This window comes from Centroberyx gerrardi, chromosome 13 (genome assembly GCF_048128805.1).
Source record: "Centroberyx gerrardi isolate f3 chromosome 13, fCenGer3.hap1.cur.20231027, whole genome shotgun sequence".
Lineage (NCBI taxonomy): Eukaryota > Metazoa > Chordata > Actinopteri > Beryciformes > Berycidae > Centroberyx > Centroberyx gerrardi.
Window position 1 is genome coordinate 1,348,841 of NC_136009.1, and position 22,677 is coordinate 1,371,517.

The following is a 22,677-nucleotide window of genomic DNA, read 5'->3' on the forward strand; positions in this document are numbered from 1 at the left end:
AGGCCTTTGTGGCGGCCCCTATGGTCCAAAAATACTTTTGCAGACATGACTCAGTACTTCTACTGAACTTATGTACCAAGTTTTGTGATGACTGGAAAAAGGGTCGATGAATAATGGCCATTTATGTGTTAGGCCACGCCCTAGTTAAAGCTACACTATACACTACACTAAGCAATTTTCCGACCACTAGAGGGTGACAGAAACCGTAACACATTTGTAAACACACACAGCAAAACTACTGGGCGACGGAAGCCCTTAAGGACAAACCGTGCATAAAGGCTAATGGCTAAAATAAACGTACCTACGGAGAAATATCGCTGGGTACCAGTCTCGCTTTGCCAGATATTTCTCCCGCTGAAGGTTACATGTCCCACAATGATGAAGAGGTAGGTAGCAAGTGTACTAGGTGAACTGGTTTACTCACTTGGTTCATCGATTCCGTCATTACGTTAATTTTTTTCAGGGATGGGAGGGGGAGAGCGCCGCTTCCAAACAGCGAGGGAGGAGACTTGGTCCGAGTTTGACAACAAGCTTTAATATCATTAGGTGTCATGAAAATCTCCACGCAGCAAAGTTAGTTTCAGGATTGGTTATAGGGTCTGAAATCGCTTATTGCAGGTTTAAAAGGTCTTTCATATTTTTGTCTGACTTATGGGCATAGTGTAACTGTACAGAAGGACCACCAGGGCGGAACTTTGGAGAAAATGGCACATTTATTTCAGGGTGAAGGATTGTAACATCAGTTAACCTGGAGTTGAAGCTGAGCCTGACAATTAGCCTGACCGGGACCAGGGTAGTCTTGAAGCATAAGTATCCATGGTAACTTAGCTTAATCTTATTTTAACCTGCTTTGCTGAACCGAATTTCCTGAATATAAGCCTGGCTTACTGAAGTAACTCTGGTTTACCCAGTAATCACTGTGTTTGAAACAAAGGTAGAAATGCTGGCTTGTTTGGTATGCATAGCCGAAACATGTTCATCATGACAACTGAAGACAGATTATTATTTTTGAGTGCTGGTGACTTCTTCATTGTGTATCAGATTTGGAAAGTAGGTTGAACCTCCTGTTTAACTAGGCATGTACAGGTACATGTGAGAATGTCCTGGTCATAGCTCAGAAGTGCATGGCTTCAAATACCCTCCTACCTGGTTGAAGGGTTTCTTGATCTTGTTGAAGTCGTTGAAGTAGTCCTCTACAGTGACGCAGATGGTGTCCACGGCATGAGAGCCTGTCAGCCACTTCCTGGTCAGCAGTTCGTTCAGGTGATGCTGGGATACATAATTCAATACAACTTCAAAAACAAATATGACAAACATGCATTGACACTGCTCTTCCCCCAGTTCCCGAAAGCCTGGGACACATTAAAAGATTTTTCCAATGAAAAGACTGAGCAGATTTTTCGTGGTGCACCTGCACTCGCGAGAATGTATTTTTCTGCGATATTTTGATACCAAAACAAACATGCAGCCCATGCGGCTTGCAGCAATTGTGGTTTGTGCTGCGATTTGCATGGAAAAAAGACTGAGAAGACATCCAGGTTTCTTTTTCTTTCCCGGCTCAGCCATCGCGCGCGTTGGATCTTGTGTTCACACTTCCATATTTTTTCCCTCTTGCTTCGTCTGTCGCAATCACGGTTTTCAATGGCTATTAAAAATTGCCGTTAAGATTTGAGTCTTTGACGAGCGCAAACCACATGATCATGAAAAGACGAGCCCCGATAAAATCAAACATGTTTGATCGATTTGTGATGTTGCCAACTGGGATCATAGGAGAGAGATTTGAGCCTTTCACTTCACATAACGATTACAGGTGCGACTAAACAACGCGACTACCCTGGACTACCGCCAACTTTGCCCGATGTCGTTGCCAAATCGTGCTTCAAAAACATGTAATGCGTCCCAGCCGTTTCAAAGATGCAAGTGCATACACAGCATGTCATTCAGATGGTCCTGTGGACACGTGATTTGCATAATGATAGTAATAATTATAATAACGATATGATATAATGTGATAATAATTTGCACAATGCATTTTAGTGTTTTCTTAAGTTTTAGTGTTTTCTTAAATAAACTTGAGCTGCCTAATGTCCTGCAATAATCACCATGATATATTAAACATAACCAGTTATGCTAATGAGGTAATTAGATAAGCTAATTAATGCATTAATTATCAAATATTTCTATGTGAACATACTTGTCTTAACACTCCATCTTAAAGCATTGAGGAGTTATAGTAGTTTCAAGAAAATCTGTTTTAATAAGCAAATTAATGCAGCAAAGTGCTGCAATATCTAATCAGATTATCTACTCTATAGGGGGTTCTTGTGGTATAAATGTGAAGTTCTATCATTTATTGTTCTCTAGTTATTGTGTTCACAAGAATGTGTCTATACAAAGACAGACAGACAGACAGACATACCATCTACCATGGTGGTGGTGGACATAATATCAATTTCAAAATTGAATTTAACAAAATGAAAATGCACAGATAAACACACTGGGTCAATTCTGGTTCTCCTAATTTAATTTAGGTGGCACTCGAGTCATTCAACGCAACACACAATACAGAGAATATTAGTGAAAACAGCAGATTCCAATGCCAAAAACCATTTTGTCCAATTACAGCCCTTCTTACTTCAAGGTCCAGGAAGACTTCGTCTAATAGGAACTGGCATCCCTCCTTGGCCACCTCAATCAGCGTCTTCTCTATGGCAGCATCGCTCACAGTGGGCTCTGACGACTGGGAGTACTTCCTCTTCAGACTGTTGATGGACTCTCTAAGGGAACAGATGTGAAAGGTGTCCACTGGCCAAGTTACATGCACTGCAATGCAAACTTGTCTTCAAGCTTTCAGAGAGGCTCAGGTAGTTGCACAGCATTACATAAATATAATTGTGCTGGAACCTACTCAGAAGCCATGTGGACAAAAAAAGACAAAATGTGACAAAAGTGTATGCGTGCCGTGATGTTTTTCGGGAAGGTCAGATTGTTTCGGACCCAGCCACAGATTTCACAAATACAATGTTGTGACTTTTCCAAAACTTTCCTCCCTTTTAGCATTTTTCATAACTTATCAAGGCCTGGAAAAATACAATTTTAAAATTCTGTGACTTTTCCAGGTTTTCTAGAAGTGTGGGAAGTGTGGGATCTCCACTTAAAACAATGCAACCAATACAATAACATCAGGCTGTGTAACACTAAAACTCGCCACCAAAACTGACATTAATGAAACTCAACTTGGCAATATATGAGGTCAAAACGTGGATATCAATAGCTACTTGTCAGAAAAAGTTTGAACAGACTTTTTTTTCCCAAAAATCCTGCGATAGTGTGTGTCAGAGGAATAAAGGGAGGAAATGAAAGATGAGTGTGTGCGTTAATATGCTTTCCAAGAAGGATTTAATGGACTAAGCTCATTATAGATGTACCCATATTTGACATTAAGCAAATCTTATCCATACTGGTTATTTCCTATTATTTTATTTTGTATAATACTGCAAGGTGTAAGAGGAACTGTAAGATGAGTGAGTGCGTAAAAACACATTCAAAGAATTCCATGCAGTAAATTCACGTAAATTTGTCATGTTTTTTAAATACCTTACACTGTTGCTGTTTATCATTTCAACTGCTCGGTTCCTTTTGGTGTTTTACTTACTCAAGCGCTTTTGGCCCTGTAATATGTCACATAATCAAGTAATGGCTATGCCTAGATTTTACCTTTACATATTGTCATATTTCATTGTTTTATTCTAGAGAAAAAGTTTTACAGCATGACGTTTTAGGTCCTTTGTACATTAGGTTATTAGGATGCAGACATCAGCTGTTAATGCAAACCGTTTTAAGTTTACTGCTCTTTTCCATTCGTCCGATGTTATCATTGCAATGTAGCACAGTGAGCAACATGGATCTCCTTGCAAAGCCACATACAACTTCAACAATCAGTTTATTTTTAATATTGTGACCTGTTTATTTGTTATATAATGTCCTCAGTTCATTACTCACTCTTCTTGGGAAAAAAGGACAAATTGGTAATTGCAATTATATGTGAGACAATAATCATCATTAGAACATTTCATGATCACTTCAGCCCTACATAATTAAGTAAGTCATTAATTAAGGTTGTAGTGTGTTTCTTACTTGAATGTCTGGCAGTTGTTAATGATGGCGATCATGTACTGCACGTAGCACTGAGGCAGTTGTCGGTCTCTCAGGTGCTCCTCTTTGTAGGCCATCGCCTCCTCTCTATACCTACACACAACAAGAATACAAGTATACAACACTTCATTTATTCATACAGTATTTGTTAGAATTATTGGATTCGTTTAGTTTTGTGAAACGTATTCACACTGGATAATTAAATCTGGAAAACTGAAATCATTGATGCCCTGGACATAATTGGATATGGTCAAGATATTTAAATTTGTCACTTCCTGATTTAGCAATGTAATGTGACTTGAAGTTTGAGTCAAAAATGCATTCAAAGCAGTGGGACAATCGCACGTCTCGAAGAAGCAGAAAAGGAAATTGCACACATTCAGTGGCTGAGACACTCAAGGAAAGCCAAGAAGTATGAATTTACCTGATGAGGAATGTGTTCATCTGTTTGAGGCAGAGCTTAAGAACCTGCTCTTTGAAACTTTCATCTATCTGGGCGGCGACCTGCAAATTCTGCTCAAACATCTGGTGGAGAAGGGAGAGAAAGTGGTCAGGAAACGATGATGTTGAAATAAATGTCTTGCATCACTCTCACAGGCTCAGGAAACTGACATATTTGTGTAGTTGTATCATGTGTCTTACCTGGAAGACTATAGCAGGCAGTGTGGTCTGGTAGTAGCCATCCTGATCAGCCTCAGGCTCTGTGTCTTTCTGCCAGTCCTTCTTGTCTGTTTCCAAGGCCTTACGCAGCCAACCGGTTATATTAGACTGCAGAGAAGGAGAGCAACAGCAAAAGAGATAAACTTTGGCTCATGATCCAGAAAGGTATGGTCTGTAGCACTGGCTACATTTTCATGCCAGAGTAACCTGGTTATTGTCCATACTCCACTTAAGGTCTTATTCAGCTTAATCTGCTTAGATGAACCTTTGATTACCTCTGATTGAGTCTGACTGTTATCACAAATAAACCAGTTAACAGCATATTCCCCCTCTCTCTTTGACTGAGCAATACCTCCTTACTTATAATTTACTTCAATAGTTGAAGTATATTAGAAATTAATTGTAGGCTAATGATGTATATCCAGTTGGGATGCTAATGATTAATCGACGATCGATTAATCACCGTTAATAATTTGATCGATCAAGCATATATTAATCAATAATGTACGTTATGTGCTATTTCTCATTTTTTTCGGAAATGATTTACCACCACAAGGGCTCAATTCATTTCACCGCCTATACAGAGGAAGAAGAAAGCCAAGCAAGCGGGCAGAAGCATTACACCCGAAAAGACAACAGTGTTCATTGGAAACATGGTAATACAAAGTTGAAATACAGCACCTCTACAAGCACAATGAAAGAGAATGCATTCCCCCGGCTGGCGAAGTTGGCGCGACACTATTTGTGCCTCCCAACCCGGGACAGCTGTTCCAGCGGATGGACTGACTGTCACCAGGCTGCGCACTGGACTCATCCCTGACCACGTAGATACGCTCTTATTCTTAAATAAACCAGTAGATTGTCGTGCCATTGTTTCCAATACATAAACTGTGGCAGCGCCACAATATCGGCACTGCCGGCACAACATAAAAAGTTAATCAATGTATAGAAATTGATCTAAATCACTCTGTAATGCGTCTAATGTGCGCATCACGTAATTGGTCATTAACGTGACCGACGATCGATTAAGGAAATTTCTAAAAATTTGCATCCCTAATATCCAGCAAAGAAAGGTAGCATAGCTATATTTTCTCTTCACCTAAGCATGATTGTTTATAGTCACTCAGATAAATCAATGTAAATTTCAGATCTGGGATGAGAGAGCTGCAGCACAGGGGGCAGGCAACAGTTGATTACAGCGGGGAGATATGAAGTCAATACAGAATTCAGTCACAGACCTAATCAATGACTGAGAATTTTATTTATGTTAAACTTAAAGCTCCCATATTCTACACTTTCCAGTGTTTTATTTTATGTCTTGAGGTCCATTCAAAGCTGTGTGTGTGGTGTCATGTACCAAAAACACTCTCAATCTATTTTTACACCTTCATTTTCTAGCATCTCTCCGGGCCTTACCAGGCTGTTTCTGTTGCTGTGTCTTTAAGGCTCATTAATATTAACGACCCTCTGTTCTGATTGGCTAACCATTTCAAGAGTGAAACGTGAGACACCGCAGCCCGGTTGCTACAGGTAGGGAAAACTCTCCAGTTAATAAACAATGACAACCGCTCAACCGCTTTGAAAAAAACACTTTGTTAGTCTCTTATTTCTTACAAAAATGATAATGAGCGAACCTTTGTGATGCCACAAAGTTACAAAAGTAAATGTGTTTACAGAATAATAACATTTTTGAGGGACAACCTTCAGACACCCTACTGATGTGTCCCTACCACTTTCCAAAGTAAGCTTACGCCCTTGCAAGCACCTACTAATTATAATTAGTATTATTATTATTGGTTTGCGTCCTACTTACTGTGAAAGTCTGAACGTATTTACTAAGCAGTTCGTCCACCACATCCTGAGGCAGCAAAGGCTCCAGCTGGTTGATGTCACACTCTGAACGAAGCTCTGGATGACCCATCATCTCCACACTGAAACAAAACACACACACACGCACAGATTATGTGTTATTAATTCACTTTCAATTCCATCAATTCATTTGTGGCTAATTTGGTAATGACAGTGTTGTGTAGTGGAAGCTTCATCTTAATGACCAGAACGGGTTTCGTTCTAACTGAACATTTATTCTCCTTCATACTGCAGTAGTAGAAAGGGGAGAAACAGCGGACTTTGCATCCGACATCTTGAACACACAGAAAAAACAAGCTAGCGACAACGCATAGGGGAGCTATTTCCTTGAAACTTCAAAATAAAAGCATCCCTGTCTGTAGCTTGAAACAAGGTATCTCAAAGTAAATAAATCCATAGTAACATTGAATAATTACCATTACCAGGTTTCTCATGACGTGTCACATTTACTGTAAATACTATAACTGAAAATACTGTAAACAGTACATCTTTTACATTTCTTGATATACAGTTTAAACTAAACATTAATTGCCTTATTTAATTACTTAAATCAAACAATTCACAACAGACAGAGCCTTCCCAGTCTACCACATATGGGGTCTTATGTCAAAACCTGACTTAGAAAAGCTAATACACTTTCATTACCAGAGTTTTGACCAAGACAAGAAAACAAAACATACTACACCACTTCTTAGATTAGCATTGGCTTCCGGTTTTAAAATTCTGCTGCTTGTCTATAAAGCATTAAATGGCTTAGCTCCAAAATACATTTCTGATCTGCTTTTAGGATATGAGCCACCCAGACCTCTGAGGTCCTCTGGGACCTGGTCTGTTAGTTGTTCCCAGGGTGAAAACAAAATCTGGGGAAGCTGCTTTTAGTTGTTACTCTCCCAGTTGCTGGAATAAACTTCCAGATGCCCTGAGATGTGCTCCCACTGTCAGCTTTTAAAAGTCGGCTCAAAACACTCCTTTTCTCTGTGGCCTTTTACTAAATAATCTGCATGAAGTGTAACAGGTGTTACTATTTTTATTATTGATTTATTTCTGCTTTATTATCCTTACTTATCTATTTTATCTTTCTTTTTTAATGTCATTTTATGAGTTGATCATTGAAAAGTGCTATATAAATAAAGTTTGCCTTGCCTAGATCAAAATGTCCAGCTGCAAATAGTTTGAATGTGACAATGTGTCAAGATAGTCTGATCAGTCTTCATCAAACTAAAGACCAATGATGTCGAAACTCTCAAGATGATGTCTGTAAACCCATGTTTAAATTGATTGATGGGGGGCACTAATAAAGTTATAATATTCTTTCTGACATAGGCTTTAAATGTAGGTCAGACTATCACAAAACTTTCTTGTGTGGGAGTTGCTTTATGCTGCAGGAGCTGCACAAGTCATTTTATGGTCATTTTTTCCCTTTTTGGAACTCTAAACTGTATGTCTGTTATGTGGACATACTAATGTTTCGACTAGTAGTTTGCCATACTTTATTACTCTAGCAAGAGAAAAGAAAGTTTTAAAAAGCAACTACAGAGGTTATTCTTGGGTACAGGCCTGCAAAATAACTAATCAGTAACATTCTCTGGCTTTGGTTTTGTTAAATGTGTCAAATTTGCTAAATTGGTAGCTCAAAGTATTTGGTAAACATGGTCATAGATACTGCTTGTTATATAGTATGTATGCATGTGTGTGTATGTATGTATGTATGTGTATATAAGTGTATGTATGCGTGTGTGTGAATGCATATATATATGTATACATATAGAGAGAGATGTAGCCTATAGAGAGAGAGTTTCACGCGGTTTTGTTGAAATTGTATTTGGTTTTTGTAATGTTTATACTGTTTTAATTGGGGTGGGGTGGGGTGGACCAGATTATTGCTGTAATTGTATTAATGTATGCATGTATGTGAAAGCATGTGTATACATTTATGTTCTTAATGTGGACCCCAGGAAGAGTAGCTGTTACCTTGGTAACAACTAATGGGGATCCAAATAAAACAATAAACAATAGACTGACATCAGGGTGATCATATAATGACCAAATTTTCATTTTTTGGTGAATTATTCCTATAATAGCCTATCCTGCCTTAATAATTGGTCAGCAAAAATATGAACATTCTGTGTGTGGATAGTGAGCGCTTGTTCAGCAATGCCTCGCATATCCTTGATGAAAAGACAAACAGACTGTCAGCCAAAAAAACGATGTGATGCGGCGATGTTGTCAATTCACCATTCAATTTTGCTTCTGGACTTCATATTTCTTTGGGCTCCTTGATTATTAAAAAGTCTCAAATCTTCATGGACAATAAAAGTGGGTAAATTATAGCATAGACTCTTAGACTAAATCAGGGGATTGCGATATCAACCGAGGGCAAACCTGTGGGGGTGAGAAAGGTGCAGCCGGGCTGAGTTTGTACTTGATTTGAAACAAACTTTAAATACAATAATAACTCCCAGTAAGTTTTAGCCTGCTACTAAATATTTTGTAGGATATTTATTTGGCAATTAGCCTAAAGATGAAACTTTGTTTCCAGTAATCCACAAAATAGAATGTTTGCGGACTAGTGTAATACAGTCTACAAATTGCCTTTGTAGATATCTATGTAATTATGTATAGTCAAGCGCAAGCATTTTATGTTAAAACGGCTTGCCATATATCCTTACTATAAACCACATCCTATCAGGAAACTTCCAGAGAGCCATATCCTCTCATTCACAGCCTGTTATCACCTCCATATACTCAGGGTCTGCCATTCAGATGGTAGAACCACATGCCACAAAGAATTTGATATTAGCCAAGTGCTATGTGTATGTGTGTGTTGTGTGTGTTTCTAGTAGTGCTTTTGTTTTAAAAGGCCATAAGGGAGCGGTGCTTTAATCTTCTCAATCCTAGCGATTTCTGCACGCGATGTGTGAATACACACACACACACAGTCTCAGCACATTATGTGCGCTGTAGTAGTGATGTGCAGTCACTGGATTAGCCACAGCAGCTTAGATCGCATGCCATTCCTAACCTTTCATGCTGCAGGCAGCCGTGTGTGTGTGTGTGTGTGTGTGTGTGTGTGTGTGTGTGTGTGTGTGTGTGTGTGCATGTTTGTGTGTGTGCGTCTAGGAGGCAGGGTTAAGCTTTAAATATTGAGTTAATTGCTTTATGAGACATGCCCATATAAGGAGAGACAGTCAAGCTTTCCTTCCATTGTCTTGTGCGTGGATCTGACCTGACTTAATGAATTTATAGCAGCAATTCAAAGACAGAAATGACTGAATGACTTAAAAGAAAGTAGATACTAAATTTGCCAGCATGTATGCATTTGCATTGTTACACTTGTGAGGGCACCCTGTTTACATAGTTTGTTTACTCATCCCTAACTCATCCCCAACTTAACCTAAACTACCAAATACCTAATCCTTACCATAACATGAAATTGATCCATTTTCCAAATGAGAGCTGACAATATGTGCATACACGCAAACACAAAGTGCAAAGAATTAATATACCCACAGTAGAATACCGAGCTACCGTTTTCAGACCATCAGTTTTTCAGATTCTCTTTTATCATATGATGTATAGTGTGTAGTGTGCGTCATCTGTATAAACATGGTTTGCGAGTGTGTGTGTGTGTGTACCTCTTATATGTGTTGAGGACCCAGGTAAGTAGGGAGACGATCTCATTAGCCTCCAAGTCTTCAGAGGTCAGTTCCTTGACTCGAGTCGACACAGCGTTATGGTACAGACAGAAAAACCTGAAACATACATACATACATATATTTGCTGTCAAACAAAAACCTGGACTCAAGGGAGTTCATCATTGCTTAAAATGATGTGCAAGTTGCTCTATGTGCTTAATGAGTTTCACAATCTTGGTAGCCCAGAGCTGAATCCATCCTGATTCGACTCTGGGGGTGACCCTCACTTGGGAGTACGTAACTTGAACTTTGACTGGAACTACACATATCCTTTCTGTCCCCGTAGTTTAGAGCCCGGGGAGAGCACTTCCGCTTGAGAGAGTTGTTAGCAGGTTCCAAATACAACAGAAGGAGGAAATGCCCAACAATATATCCACTCAAGTTTCATCTCTCCATAGTCCGACAAGTCAGACCCATGGAGTGCTACACAAGTTACACCTCCCATAGAGTCTGACCATGGAAGTTTTATATTATTTCACAGCGTACAGGGGGACTTTTATTTTGAAGTTCAGCTTCCATGTACAAGACGAAGAAACGTGTCTTTTCCATACTTTGTTTTTACATTGCCATGAATACATTGCAGGGAGAGAGCCACAAGACCCACACACACCATCTTGGTGAGTCAAAGTAACTCTATAAGCAGTCGTTTTCGCTGGGAGATGTATTTTATAATTAGCCAATGCGTAGATGTCAGACTCTTCGGCAGGCGTAGCTTGCGTAGCATTCCATGGGTATGACTCATCGGGCTGATCACTGCACAATATCAAAAATCTCAAACCACTTCAGAAATTGTGCTTGCAACATTTATTAGACAAGTTAGACATGTTGGCGTGCCGCCCACAGGATATGGTAAAAGTTTAATGGCAGTCGAAGTTGAGTAACACAGCAGGTGTTTCTAGTGGGCTCTGTTTACATGTAGCAATTCCTACTTTTGATTGGTTGAATCCATTCAGCAACTAAGTGAAGGCGGGATATCCAGTAATGCGTGCAACATACCAACATACTGATTTTGGACGGTACTGTGATATGATACTATATTACTGCATGTACAATACTAGGTGGTATCATGATACCGTCCCTGAGTAGACAATCCAGACAAACTATGCAGAGAAAGCTAAGGATGAAAAAACATGTTTTGTTGATCAAGTGGAATCAGTATCTCAGTATCTCATTTACATGGACTATATCGTCCATGTAACTGAGAATTATGGAGGTTACATCTTGGACTGTTGTGTAGGGATAGCTGGTTGGCCGGGACACATCATCACAAGCCGCCAAGCCTTATCAAATGCTTTTTTATGTTCAGAATATAATGTATTAAATAATCTCATGTGTGACTGGCCAGTTACACATGGTGACACAAAAACAGAAACACATTTATATGTTCACTTACACACAGAAATATAATTATGTTCTGTTACCTGTGGAAGGTGTTGTAGTGTGGAGGGAAGCATTGCACCATGAGGTTCTTGACAATGATGAGGTCATCCAGAACATACTTCCTGGTTATCTCCAGGAGGCGAACCAGCCACATCTTGTCGACCTCCCTTGTCACTGCCTGGGTGCCCTCAATGCGGGTGCTGACTGTACCCTCCAAGACCTGCCAGAGAAACGGGTGAAAGACGCTGAACAGTTCATAGGTTTACGGTTTGGGATTGCACATTTGAACTAAAAAAGAAAATCATCTCATCACTGATATCTACATCATCATTATAACCAATCCTTAAATAGCCTACAAGATCAGATTACAGTTACATTACCCAAGTGGTCTTTGCCCAGTATTACACTACTTTATACTTCTGGCTTTGAACACTAAGCCACTTTAAAGCTGAGGAATTTGGCTTAATTCACAATAATGGCTACAATCCTCAGTCCAATTATATAGAATATATTGCAAAAACATTTATCAGTTTTGACAATTTTGGACACAAAATGATGCTTGATTATTTTCATTTTCTCTCTTCTAAAATTCCACCTTCACAGCAGCTACTGGAAAGACTCTACATTAAGACTGTTACTACTAGCAAAGAGGTAAAACAGAGGTTTTTGTTAGGGTGGTCCTTTTTCACAAAATTCACATTATGAACAAAACTGTAACACAATGCTTCCAGTGTTTACCGGGGTAGCGTCATGTGATGGCCCCTGTGAAATCATCCCCTATCCCCTATACAGCAGCCTGATAGAGACATTGTACATAGAGGCAATGTACAGTGTTAGAGACGTTAGAGGGAGAGAATAAGGAAGGTGCTGCCTTGGCTTCATACACTCCTCATACTGGATTATTGATTCAATTTAATAAATTGTTTGTATTAGTTTGATTTGCAGCAACAGTCCCAAGGCAAAGTTTGCACTTTATCTGCACTTGCACTTAACCTACATAAGCAATGGCTGTGATTGACCAATCACAAAAGGAAATCTAAGAGACATTCAACTCCATTATCATGATCATGCAAATTAAGACAATTAGCATGCAATTAGCAATTGCAACAATTAGATAAACATCACTTTGAGTATCTAAATAGCATTTATCTTGTCTTTCCCACTTTCCCTTTCTTTCCCCTTACCATGAACATCTTGTCCTTCCACTGTTTTGGTCGCCCCGGTGGGATGAAACCAGTCTGCTTCTTGCGGTCCAGCATTCGTCGATCAACCTTCTCCTCACGCTCGATGATGCGAACCACAGAGACCAACATGGTGGGGTCACGGCGAACCGTCACCATGGACCGCTGGAGCACCATCCATAGCTGCTTGGCGAGCTCGTCTGACAATGCCTGAACCTGGGATAGAATGGAAAGAAATAGAAAACCAGTTGATGCAAAGTTCAATGGAATGTGAGAGCACTTCCATGTGCAACAATTACTAGAAAATATCACTGCTGGTAGAAAATGTCCTGTTAGCAGACTTATGCGGTTAAACAATGACTAAAAGATGAATAGAATAAGAATAAGAAGGAATCAACCTGTCCGGTTTAACAATTGATAAAATAACTACACTTACTTCAGAGTCCAATATTTACAGGTTGTGGAGTGTTTCTCCTTTCTCCTGCCTGTAGTTTTCCATATCATTTTTCCATATCATTCAAGATTGGACTTCTTCTTCTGATGCGTATCACGTATCACTTAATTGCATTTTTATAAGTAAAGTAATCCTACAGTGTTATAGTCATTGTTTTGCTGCATTCTGGCAACATGTGACAGCTGTGCACAGTAGGGATGCACCAATCGATCGGCCCGCAAACAAAATCGGCTATTAGTCACTCTAAATACAAGATTGAAGAATTTTTCCATATTTCTTTCTAAAAGCCGATAAGGCCTTTAGAACCAACCAAAATAATACAATTATATAATTTAGAATAGTCCTACGCTAAGCCTATTTCTGGAAAGAAAATCGAAGACCCACCCAAATGAACATCTGGTCATTATCTACTCACTATCATGCCAGTGTTAACACCGGTGAAGTTTGTATATCCACATAACACACAGCGAGTTATTTAACACAGCTCCGTGTCAGCCTTCTGCTGGGGCTTTATTCGTTACAGTTCCAAAATGACTCCAAACAGCTCGTGCAGCATAATACAAGTATTCTGAAGCCAAACGATTGCACTGTGGGTCCAAAAGTCCAATATTCACCTCATTATCTCCTAGATTTTCCATACTTGTTCTGCACTGCGCCAACCGTCACTACAGTAGCAGCAAGCCAGAAAAAAGTACAGAAAAAAGTACTTGTATACATGTTGGCTACAAGTTGTAGCCTATTTACGACTGTCAATCTTGGAAGTACGAGCTTATAGGGGGCACATGAAGGCAGCAAGACTCTCAGATCCCAGATCGCCCTAGATCCCCACCAGACCGCCCTACAGCGATCAGGTGGAAATGGGGGTAGGGTAATTTTATAGTCATTTTATGGTCATGTTTTGCCCTTTTTGGAACTCTAAACTGTAGGCATATGTTACGTGAGCATACTCACTAGTGTTTCAACTGACATAATGACCACATTTTCAATTTTGGGTGAATTATTCCTATAATAGCCTATTGTGCCTTATTGGTCCGCAAAAACACTAATGTTCTATGTGTGCATAGCGAGCGCTTGTTCGGCAATGCCTCGCATATCCTTGATGAGAAGAGAAACAGACTGTTGGACGAAAAAGCGGAGATGCTACTCTTCGTTAAAAGAATCTGCCATCGATGCTTAATAGTAAGCCATAGAATCCAGGCCTAAGCTATTGCAACTTTGTTGAAGCTTATGTGAAAATGCTTTTCATTTGGCCTTTACTGCCTGATATTACTTTCAGATTTCCCGGCAGGGTTTTCTTTCACAGGCTTTAGCCTTTATATGTTTCGTAGCCTGCCCTTTTGCCACGTTGTGTCTATTTTGAAGAACGAAATAAGCAACACCTTTTGCATGCCTATTCTTATTTTCAGGTCTGTCAGAACAGTTAAGAGGTCTGATGCAATCATTATCCTATAATGCATACAACCAGGCCTATGACAAGCGTATTCATTTTTCTTGCCCTTTAATGTAGCCTGTAGTCAGCCTTTTATTTACTATTTATTTATGGTTAATTTAGCCTATTTGTTATGTGTAGTTCATGGCCTGTTATGTTCTGGAAATTGAAATTAGGCCAGTCTTTTCATTTGATAGCCTATGAAGAACGAACTGTCTGTTATGCTAGCAAATATAGCCCATCCAATCAGCCTACTCAAAAACATGTTATTTTGATACAATCTACATTTTTGTGTTCCTAAAATACATTTTGGGTCGCTGACTATTTCTTTGAAATAAAGGCTAATTGATTGTCAGCCTATTAGACGCCTTAAAGCTGGGGTAGGCAAGTCTTTTTGTATTGCTGTTATTATTATTTATTTTTGTATTACTTATCGAAAATCAGCTATGATCTTCTAGCTCTTTTCAGCTATGAGTAATTCAAAAGGTCTGAGAGAAGATCAGGCCTCTGTGATAGCCCCTGCCTCTGTTTTCAGGCTCTCCAAAATCTCACCGCTCCTGGTAGGCCTCAACCAATCAGGTGAGCTCTCTGTGAGGAGGCCTACCTACTGCCTGTCAATCACAGGCGCACATAATTCAGTCTAGTCTACGGCAAGCCAAATGGGACAAAATGTGTATTGCCATACTAGTCCTGCCTGCCCTGCAAACTGCAGAGAGTGACATGAAACAGCCATAATTCCAAAAACTAAATACTGGGACTGAAATAAGTAAGGAAGGAGGCCAGTAAGGAAGCCAGTTATTTTCCCTACTGCACAAGACCTGTTCAGCAGGAAGGAGCCACATTCAGGTCAGTCAACCTGTGTTAGGTGGCTATGGCTTTGCAACTGTGGCAGCTAGTCTATGTGTGACAAAAAAAATGTTTTGCCCTTGAATATTTCAGTAACAACTAGACTGAGCTAGCAGAACTGTATTTTGTGTAAAAGGTGTGGAATTTATTAAGTTTGCCCAGATGGCGCTCTATCTCTAAAACAGAGTGAACCTCACTCTACCAAGGTTCGTAGCAATGGGTGTTTCTAACCGCAATGAAAAATCTATGCTGACAAAAGTTATTTTTGCTGGCGAATGTTTTAGTAACAACTAGATTGAGCTGGCAGAGTTGTGTTTTGCGTAAAAGATTTGGAATTTATTAAGTTTGCCTGTTAATTGCCTGTTAATAAACAGTTGTCAATTGCATCTAGACTTCATATTTCTTTGGACTACCTGATTACTAAAAAGTCTCAAATCTTCCTGGACAATAAAAGTAGGCAATTTATAACATAAACTCTTAGACTAAATCAGGGGATTGCGATATCAACCAAGGGCAAACCTGCGGGGGTGGGAAAGGTGCAGCCGGGATGATTTTGAACTTGATTTGAAATAAACCTTAAATAAAAGAACTCCTATTACTACTTCTAAATATTTTATATCCTATTTATTTGGCAATTAGCCTAAAGATGAAAATGTGTCTCTAGGAATCTACAAAATAGAATGTTTGTTGACTTACCAGTGTAAGACAGTCGATGAAAAAGCTATTCAATCAGTGCAGAACCTTTTTCTTTATTCTACAAATAATTTAAAAAAGGCAAAGATATTCAACACTCAGGCCCTTTATCAACATTTCTGTTCTATTTAATAGAATGGGATAGAATGGGGGCGCCCCAGTGGCTCAACCGTTGGAGCACATACCATTAAGGTTAAGTCCTAATCGCAGCGGCAGGGTGGCAGAATATCGGAAATCAGTATGAGCTCCAAAAATCCAGATAAGTGCATCCCTAGTGCACAGGGCACTTTCCTCTTTATGATATGTGTGAGATTCACGTCTTTCACAGTGACAATTCAACAGCCTAGTACCGTAGTATGTGTAATATGCGTGTTGAACTAACGTCTTCGAAGTAGATGCAGATGAGGTGCATGTCACTGGCGTTCTTGCTGTCCATACGGTACTGCTCGTACATCAGGTCATCCCGCGAGCACTCCAGGTCCATCAGCTTCCGGTGGGCCTGCAGCAGCTCCGCCTGCTCTATCAGCTGCTGGGTCTCTTCTACTATCTCTGGTACTAAAGGGAGGAGGTTGGAGAGACAGCAACGTAAAAAGGAAAGACAGAACATAGGGGGAAACATAGAGAGAGAACATGGTCAGTAATAAGTAGGGATGGGAATCGAGAACCGGTTCCAGTTAAGAACCGGTTCCAAATTGTCTGATCCATCGGAATCGCATGCCTCCGAGGTTATCAATTCCTTTTATCGATGCCGGCATGTTTTTATGACAGTTGCGCATAGGGATGCACCGATCCGACACTGATATCGGATATCGGTCCGATACTGACTCAAATAGCTGGATCGGGTATCGGTGACAATGGGGCCGATCTATTCAATTCAATTCTATGTTTATGTCTACGTGCGCATACTACGTCATGCGTCAGCAGCGCGCCGGTAGACCCGGCCATTTGCCTTCGGTCCGTACGGTGGCTCCTCCGGTCCAGCAGCTCCGGAGGATCCCGGAGGATCCCGCCTGCCGCGCGCAGCGTCTCCCGCACTGAATTCTCGCTCGTGGGGCGCGAGCCTCCCGCAGCTAGCATCCAGGCTAACAAGCTAACCTGGCGCCCAACCCTCATAACAGAGCCGGGGTCGGGGTGAGCTGACCGGGGGTCGGTGCTGATGCTCGGTAGTTAAAAACACACCTGCATGAATACTTTGTCTCGGTTATATGTTTAAACTCTCCCGGGTCACCGCGCGGCCGAGCAGGCTGCCATATAACCTGCGAGGTAAAGTAGTTTTCCACCAATTATACAATCGGCGCGTCCAGCCAGACTCCATTCATAAATCCAAGGTTTACGGGGACTCGGCTGTAGGTCAACGTTGTTTCCTGCCACAACACGATTTAAAGTGTTTTCCGTGTTCGTCAGGTACTGCTGCTCCATTCGGCCGACACATAGTCAGACTAACATACCTTGATTTTTTTTCTGAGGGCTGTTTCATAAAGCAAGATTACCAGTTAAGCCAGAGTTATTTCAGTAATTTAGGCTTATTCTGCATATTTTGAATGTTTTGTTTTTACCAAGTTACTTGTTTATACTACTTGCGTGAATTGTGATTTAATTTATCAAGTTTGTTTGCACTAGTTTGTGACTTAATTGTGATTTAATGTTTACATTTTGTTCTCATTTGATGCAGTTGTATTGTTTTATACTGGAATTTTAATTCCTGACCAATTTGTTGCTGCATTTAAAAGGTTTACACTTGAATTGTAATTCCTGTTAATTTTGAAGATGTTTTACCAAGTTGCTGGAGCACGATTATTTATTATTTTAATAATAAATAACAATTGAGTACATTTATATCTATGTATTTATTTGTTACATTTTGTTTTACAAAGTTAGGAAAGCAATGTTAAAGTCAAGCCTGATGTTGCCTTACACATAAAAGAATGATCCCAGTCTCTTCCACACAGTGAGGCATAGCCTACAGTTTATTAATTAAACACTGGTATCGGATCGGTACTCGGTATCGGCCGATACCCAAAGCCCAGTTATCGGTATCGGTATCTGGACTGAAAAAGTCGGATCGGTGCATCCCTAGTTGCGCATGTGCATTGCAAAAACTCATGCGTCATGACGTCAAACTCTGCGTCTACGCTGCTGGAAACTTGCAACAAGAATCATGAGAGTCATGGTGGAGAGGAAGAAACGGTCCAAAGTGTGGCTTCATTTCACGAAGAAAGATGACAACAGTGCTACTTGTAACGTCTGTAAAATTATCATTTCTGTGTTCACACATAGCGTTTTTTTTGTGGAAAAAGCACTGCCTGGAGCGCTTTTTGTGAGGAGAAATAAAAAGCGGATCACGGCAACGTCACCTGACGTTAGCTGAGCAGCTGCTAGCTCACTAACCAGCTGGTTCACTTCTAGCAGACAAAACAGTGTTGTGCAACAAGCAAAGGCTTACCAGATATTTCCAATACATGTCCAGTATAATCCATACTGCCTTTATGATCGCTGTTGCGGTAACAGAAATTCATTTATTACAACGTCCCATTTCTCCACTGGCACTTTCACTTTCTCCATATTTGTTGTTGCTATGGGAAACGGCCAGCGTCTCTGTCGTCGCGATTGGTCGGCTGGGAAAAAGCGGTTCACGTCATCTGGCGCTTTTCTGAAAAGTTGAACATTTCTCAACTTTTGAAAGCGCTCCGCTCTGACGAAAAAAACGCCGGCTGCAGTTCGTCCGATCTACTTCACACTTGGCGGGTGTATTGCTGGGGACCCAAGGACGTGCAGTGTCGGATTTGGTGCAATTTGGACACGCGACACGTTCAATATTAATAAACTTTGAATAAACAAGTGAACAGCACTCTGTGCAGCAGCGGCGCGAACAGGCACTGCACTAGTAAGAGAGAAAAGATGAACAAACGGAGACACCGACCGTCCTAAACAGGCAAATATGAATGATGCAATTTTACAGAATTAGACAATTACAATTAAAATATGAACAAACCATTTACAAGAAATTAAATTGAACTCAATTGACCTGCTGTAGCCTAGCCTGAACTCAAACCTTCCTCCTGGTCCGCATGGACTTAAACTGGGTGCTCGCTTGAGCGTAATCAAACGCATCAAGGGAGATTGCTGCAGAGGCGATTGTCATTAGGTTTTGCGTCTTTGCCTCGGACAGACGGCTTGTCATGGCCGTTTTAATTTTGTTCTGAAGGCTGAACCCGCGCTCTGCTGCCACACTGGAGACTGGAATTACCAGCGCCACTGCAGCCAGAGTTTTGAAGTCGGGGAACATTTCTCCCAGGGAAGTGATCAGAAGTCGGCAAGACTCTCTGAATGTGGGATTTCCCGATCCTGCAAGCACTCGCTTCACCTGGAGGAAATCCCGCAGCATGCACTCCTTCTAATTAATATGCACACTCGCCACCAACTGGACAGGGGGGTCTACTACAGGTGGTCTACATGTGGTTATTGACAGTGTTGCGTGTGAATTACTTAACGTTAGGGTAGATCGCCCTCAGTGTAATCTGTCAAAATGACGGACGGCCTTCAGATTTTTCCGTCATTGTTAAAATAATTCCGTCAATGACGGACAATATTCGGTTAACGCGACCCCTGCCCTGGAGATAGGTCCAAATTGAACTCCATCTTGGACAATACTTCCCACCCCGTCTACAGCCATGTTTCCATCCGACTGTCAAGCAAATTTTACACAAACTTTTGAAATGTCGCAAAAAATAAAATGTGAATTCGATGTGCTTCCGTTAGCCGGGTTGAAGTAAATAAACAGGTGACTTTCTGAATGGAAAACAAGACTAACGGCCGAAATACATGGGACACGGACGCGGTGCGACACGTCTGCCACAGAATGCCCGCAGCTGAGCGCGTCCAGCATAATCAACTGAAGCTGCTACACGGACCACGGAAGCCGCGCGCACCCGCGCGGGCATCGCGCGGCTCATCTCTAGTTTTGCGCGTCTGGTCTATTTTTTCCCCTCTACGCGCAGCTACGCGGCCCTCAAACAGGTAAAAACTCCATAGAACTGTGTAAAAAACGAGTACAATCTGTTTAAAAATGATTAAAATAAATACCTCATTGTACCAGAGGCAATGTGACGCAGCAGAGCAACCTTGTGGGTGTTTTTACATTGCACATTAAAATAAATCAATCAAATCAATGTGTATCCATGATCCTGTAGTTAAAACGATCTAGTTAATTAATTCAGTACCAGTTAATATAGCCTACACTTCCAAACCCTGCATAACCAACTGCATTATCACTTGGCAAAACTCAACTTGATATCTCCTCAGAAAATCACGGCTGGCACGCAACAGCACGCTACAAAGACGGAGTCTGTGTAGCAGGTAAAAAACCCCGCTCCGCCCCGCCTACGTGACGCGTCGCGTCCGTGTCCCATGTATTTCGGCCGTAAGAGTCTCACAGCCCCGCGACACTGAATTTTGTGGAAGCAATCTAACGGCCGGCGCGTAGAGGGGGAAAAATAGACCAGACGCGCAAAACTAGAGATGAGCCGCGCGATGCCCGCGCGGGTGCGCGCGGCTTCCGTGGTCCGTGTAGCAGCTTCAGTTGATTATGCTGGACGCACTCAGCTGCGGGCATTCTGCGGCAGACGTGTCGCACCACGTCCGTGTCCCATGTATTTCGGCCGTAACCCCCTGCGGCACACTTTCACACACATGACCAAAAGTGGTGAACAGAGCGACCGACCGACACTAGAAAAACAGAAGTAAATAGAGTCTTTCAGGAACTGATTAGTATAGCGCAAGTTGTTATTGTTTGTTAGTGTCTGATAATATTGGTCATATTTCATGCTTTCATGTGAAGACAAAAACAAAGAAATGTACTTGGTGATATTCTAATGTAGCAACTAATGGTCATACAACCACGGTGGAGACTTATAGGCTACATGTTAGAAACAACACATATGATATTCTACTGAATCAACCAATGGTCATACAACCACGATGAAGACTTATACATGTTAGAAACAACACATATGATATTCTACTGTATCAACCAATGGTCATACAACCACGATGGAGACTTATACATGTTAGAACCAACACGTATCAACACGCGCATCATCCATGCTTTTATTTTCTCAAGACTAGACTACTGTAATGCCCTGTTCATTTGCCTCAGCCAAACTGCCTTGGCTCTGCTACAGCTAGTACAGAATACTGTAGCCAGGCTCTCCCTCTAACTGTATGCCTGATGTGTTATGCCGTAAATGTATGTTTTTTGTGTTGGTGTTTCAGTGTATCTATGTGTTTCACCTGTACTAGCTGTGGAAACAAATTTCCTCTCTGAGGACAATAAACATCTATTCTATCCTATTCTATTCTATACTATTCTATTCTAAGTGTAGTAGAAGGTCCCACATAAAGCATATTCTTGCCATCTTGCACTGGCTGCCAGTGAAGTATAGAATTTATTTTAAGATTCTCTTGATTACTTATAAGGCTTTGCATGGCCTGGCTCCGGTTTACATAACTGAGCTGTTGAGCACTTACAGAACTGCAAGGTTGCTTAGGTCCTTGTGGCATGTTGAAAGTCTCTGTGCTTTGCATTTCTCTCTGCTTCAGCAGATACCCCCCCATTTCTTATTTTGTATCTCTATGTGCAGTACCCAAAAGACATGATACATGAAGTTGTAGTTGGTAGAATGTAGTTCAGTAGTTCCACGAGCACCACTGCTATTCTATGAGCTCGAGCTGTGTTCCTTTTTCAGTTGGCTGTTAACATCATTACCAGTTATTACCAACTGACGCCCAGCCGACTCATAACTAATTATTTATCATTTGCAGGTGAGACTAATGCACTCTCACATGTATATAGTAATGTACCCGATGTAACTAATGTAAATGTATTTTTCCAGATGTGCATCAAACCGTTTAGTTGAGTTTTTATTAGCTAATATTTTCACTTAGCTAATTAGCTAATCATTTCAAGTTGTCAGTTGTTAGTAGTAGTAAATGTTTTGACCGGTCACCATGGCAACCGTATGATGCTTGGTGTAAATATGAATGAATTGTTTTTTGTGAATGGGGATGAAAGCTAGGTTGTAAACAGTGTGTAGTAGAATTGCATTATCAGAATGATTACTATGATACATTTTCAGATGGAATGAATAAATTATTGTGATTTAGCCATGTATTGATATTGAATTATTTTGTATGTTTATTGATCTTGATTATATTGTATTAGATATTATTGAATCAGTTGACCCATTAACATCATTTCCAGCTATTACCAACAGATGCACAGCCAACGCATAACTCTAACTATTTATCATTTGCAGA

General features: G+C 40.7%; 1 protein-coding gene across 2 annotated transcripts in view; it reads right to left on the bottom strand.

Moving 5' to 3' along the window:
- exoc3 (exocyst complex component 3) overlaps positions 1-22,677 on the bottom strand; it is a 32,334-nt gene that overhangs the window by 5,557 nt on the left and 4,100 nt on the right. For both annotated transcript variants that reach the window (XM_071907983.2, XM_071907990.2), the window contains exons 4-13: positions 16,745-16,917; positions 12,944-13,156; positions 11,801-11,979; positions 10,320-10,436; positions 6,629-6,746; positions 4,798-4,923; positions 4,580-4,680; positions 4,138-4,248; positions 2,636-2,777; positions 1,147-1,269 (exon numbers count right to left, since the gene is read on the bottom strand). In XM_071907983.2, the coding sequence (XP_071764084.1) occupies positions 1,147-1,269; positions 2,636-2,777; positions 4,138-4,248; positions 4,580-4,680; positions 4,798-4,923; positions 6,629-6,746; positions 10,320-10,436; positions 11,801-11,979; positions 12,944-13,156; positions 16,745-16,917 (1,403 nt within the window). The remainder of the gene's footprint in view (positions 1-1,146; positions 1,270-2,635; positions 2,778-4,137; positions 4,249-4,579; positions 4,681-4,797; positions 4,924-6,628; positions 6,747-10,319; positions 10,437-11,800; positions 11,980-12,943; positions 13,157-16,744; positions 16,918-22,677) is intronic.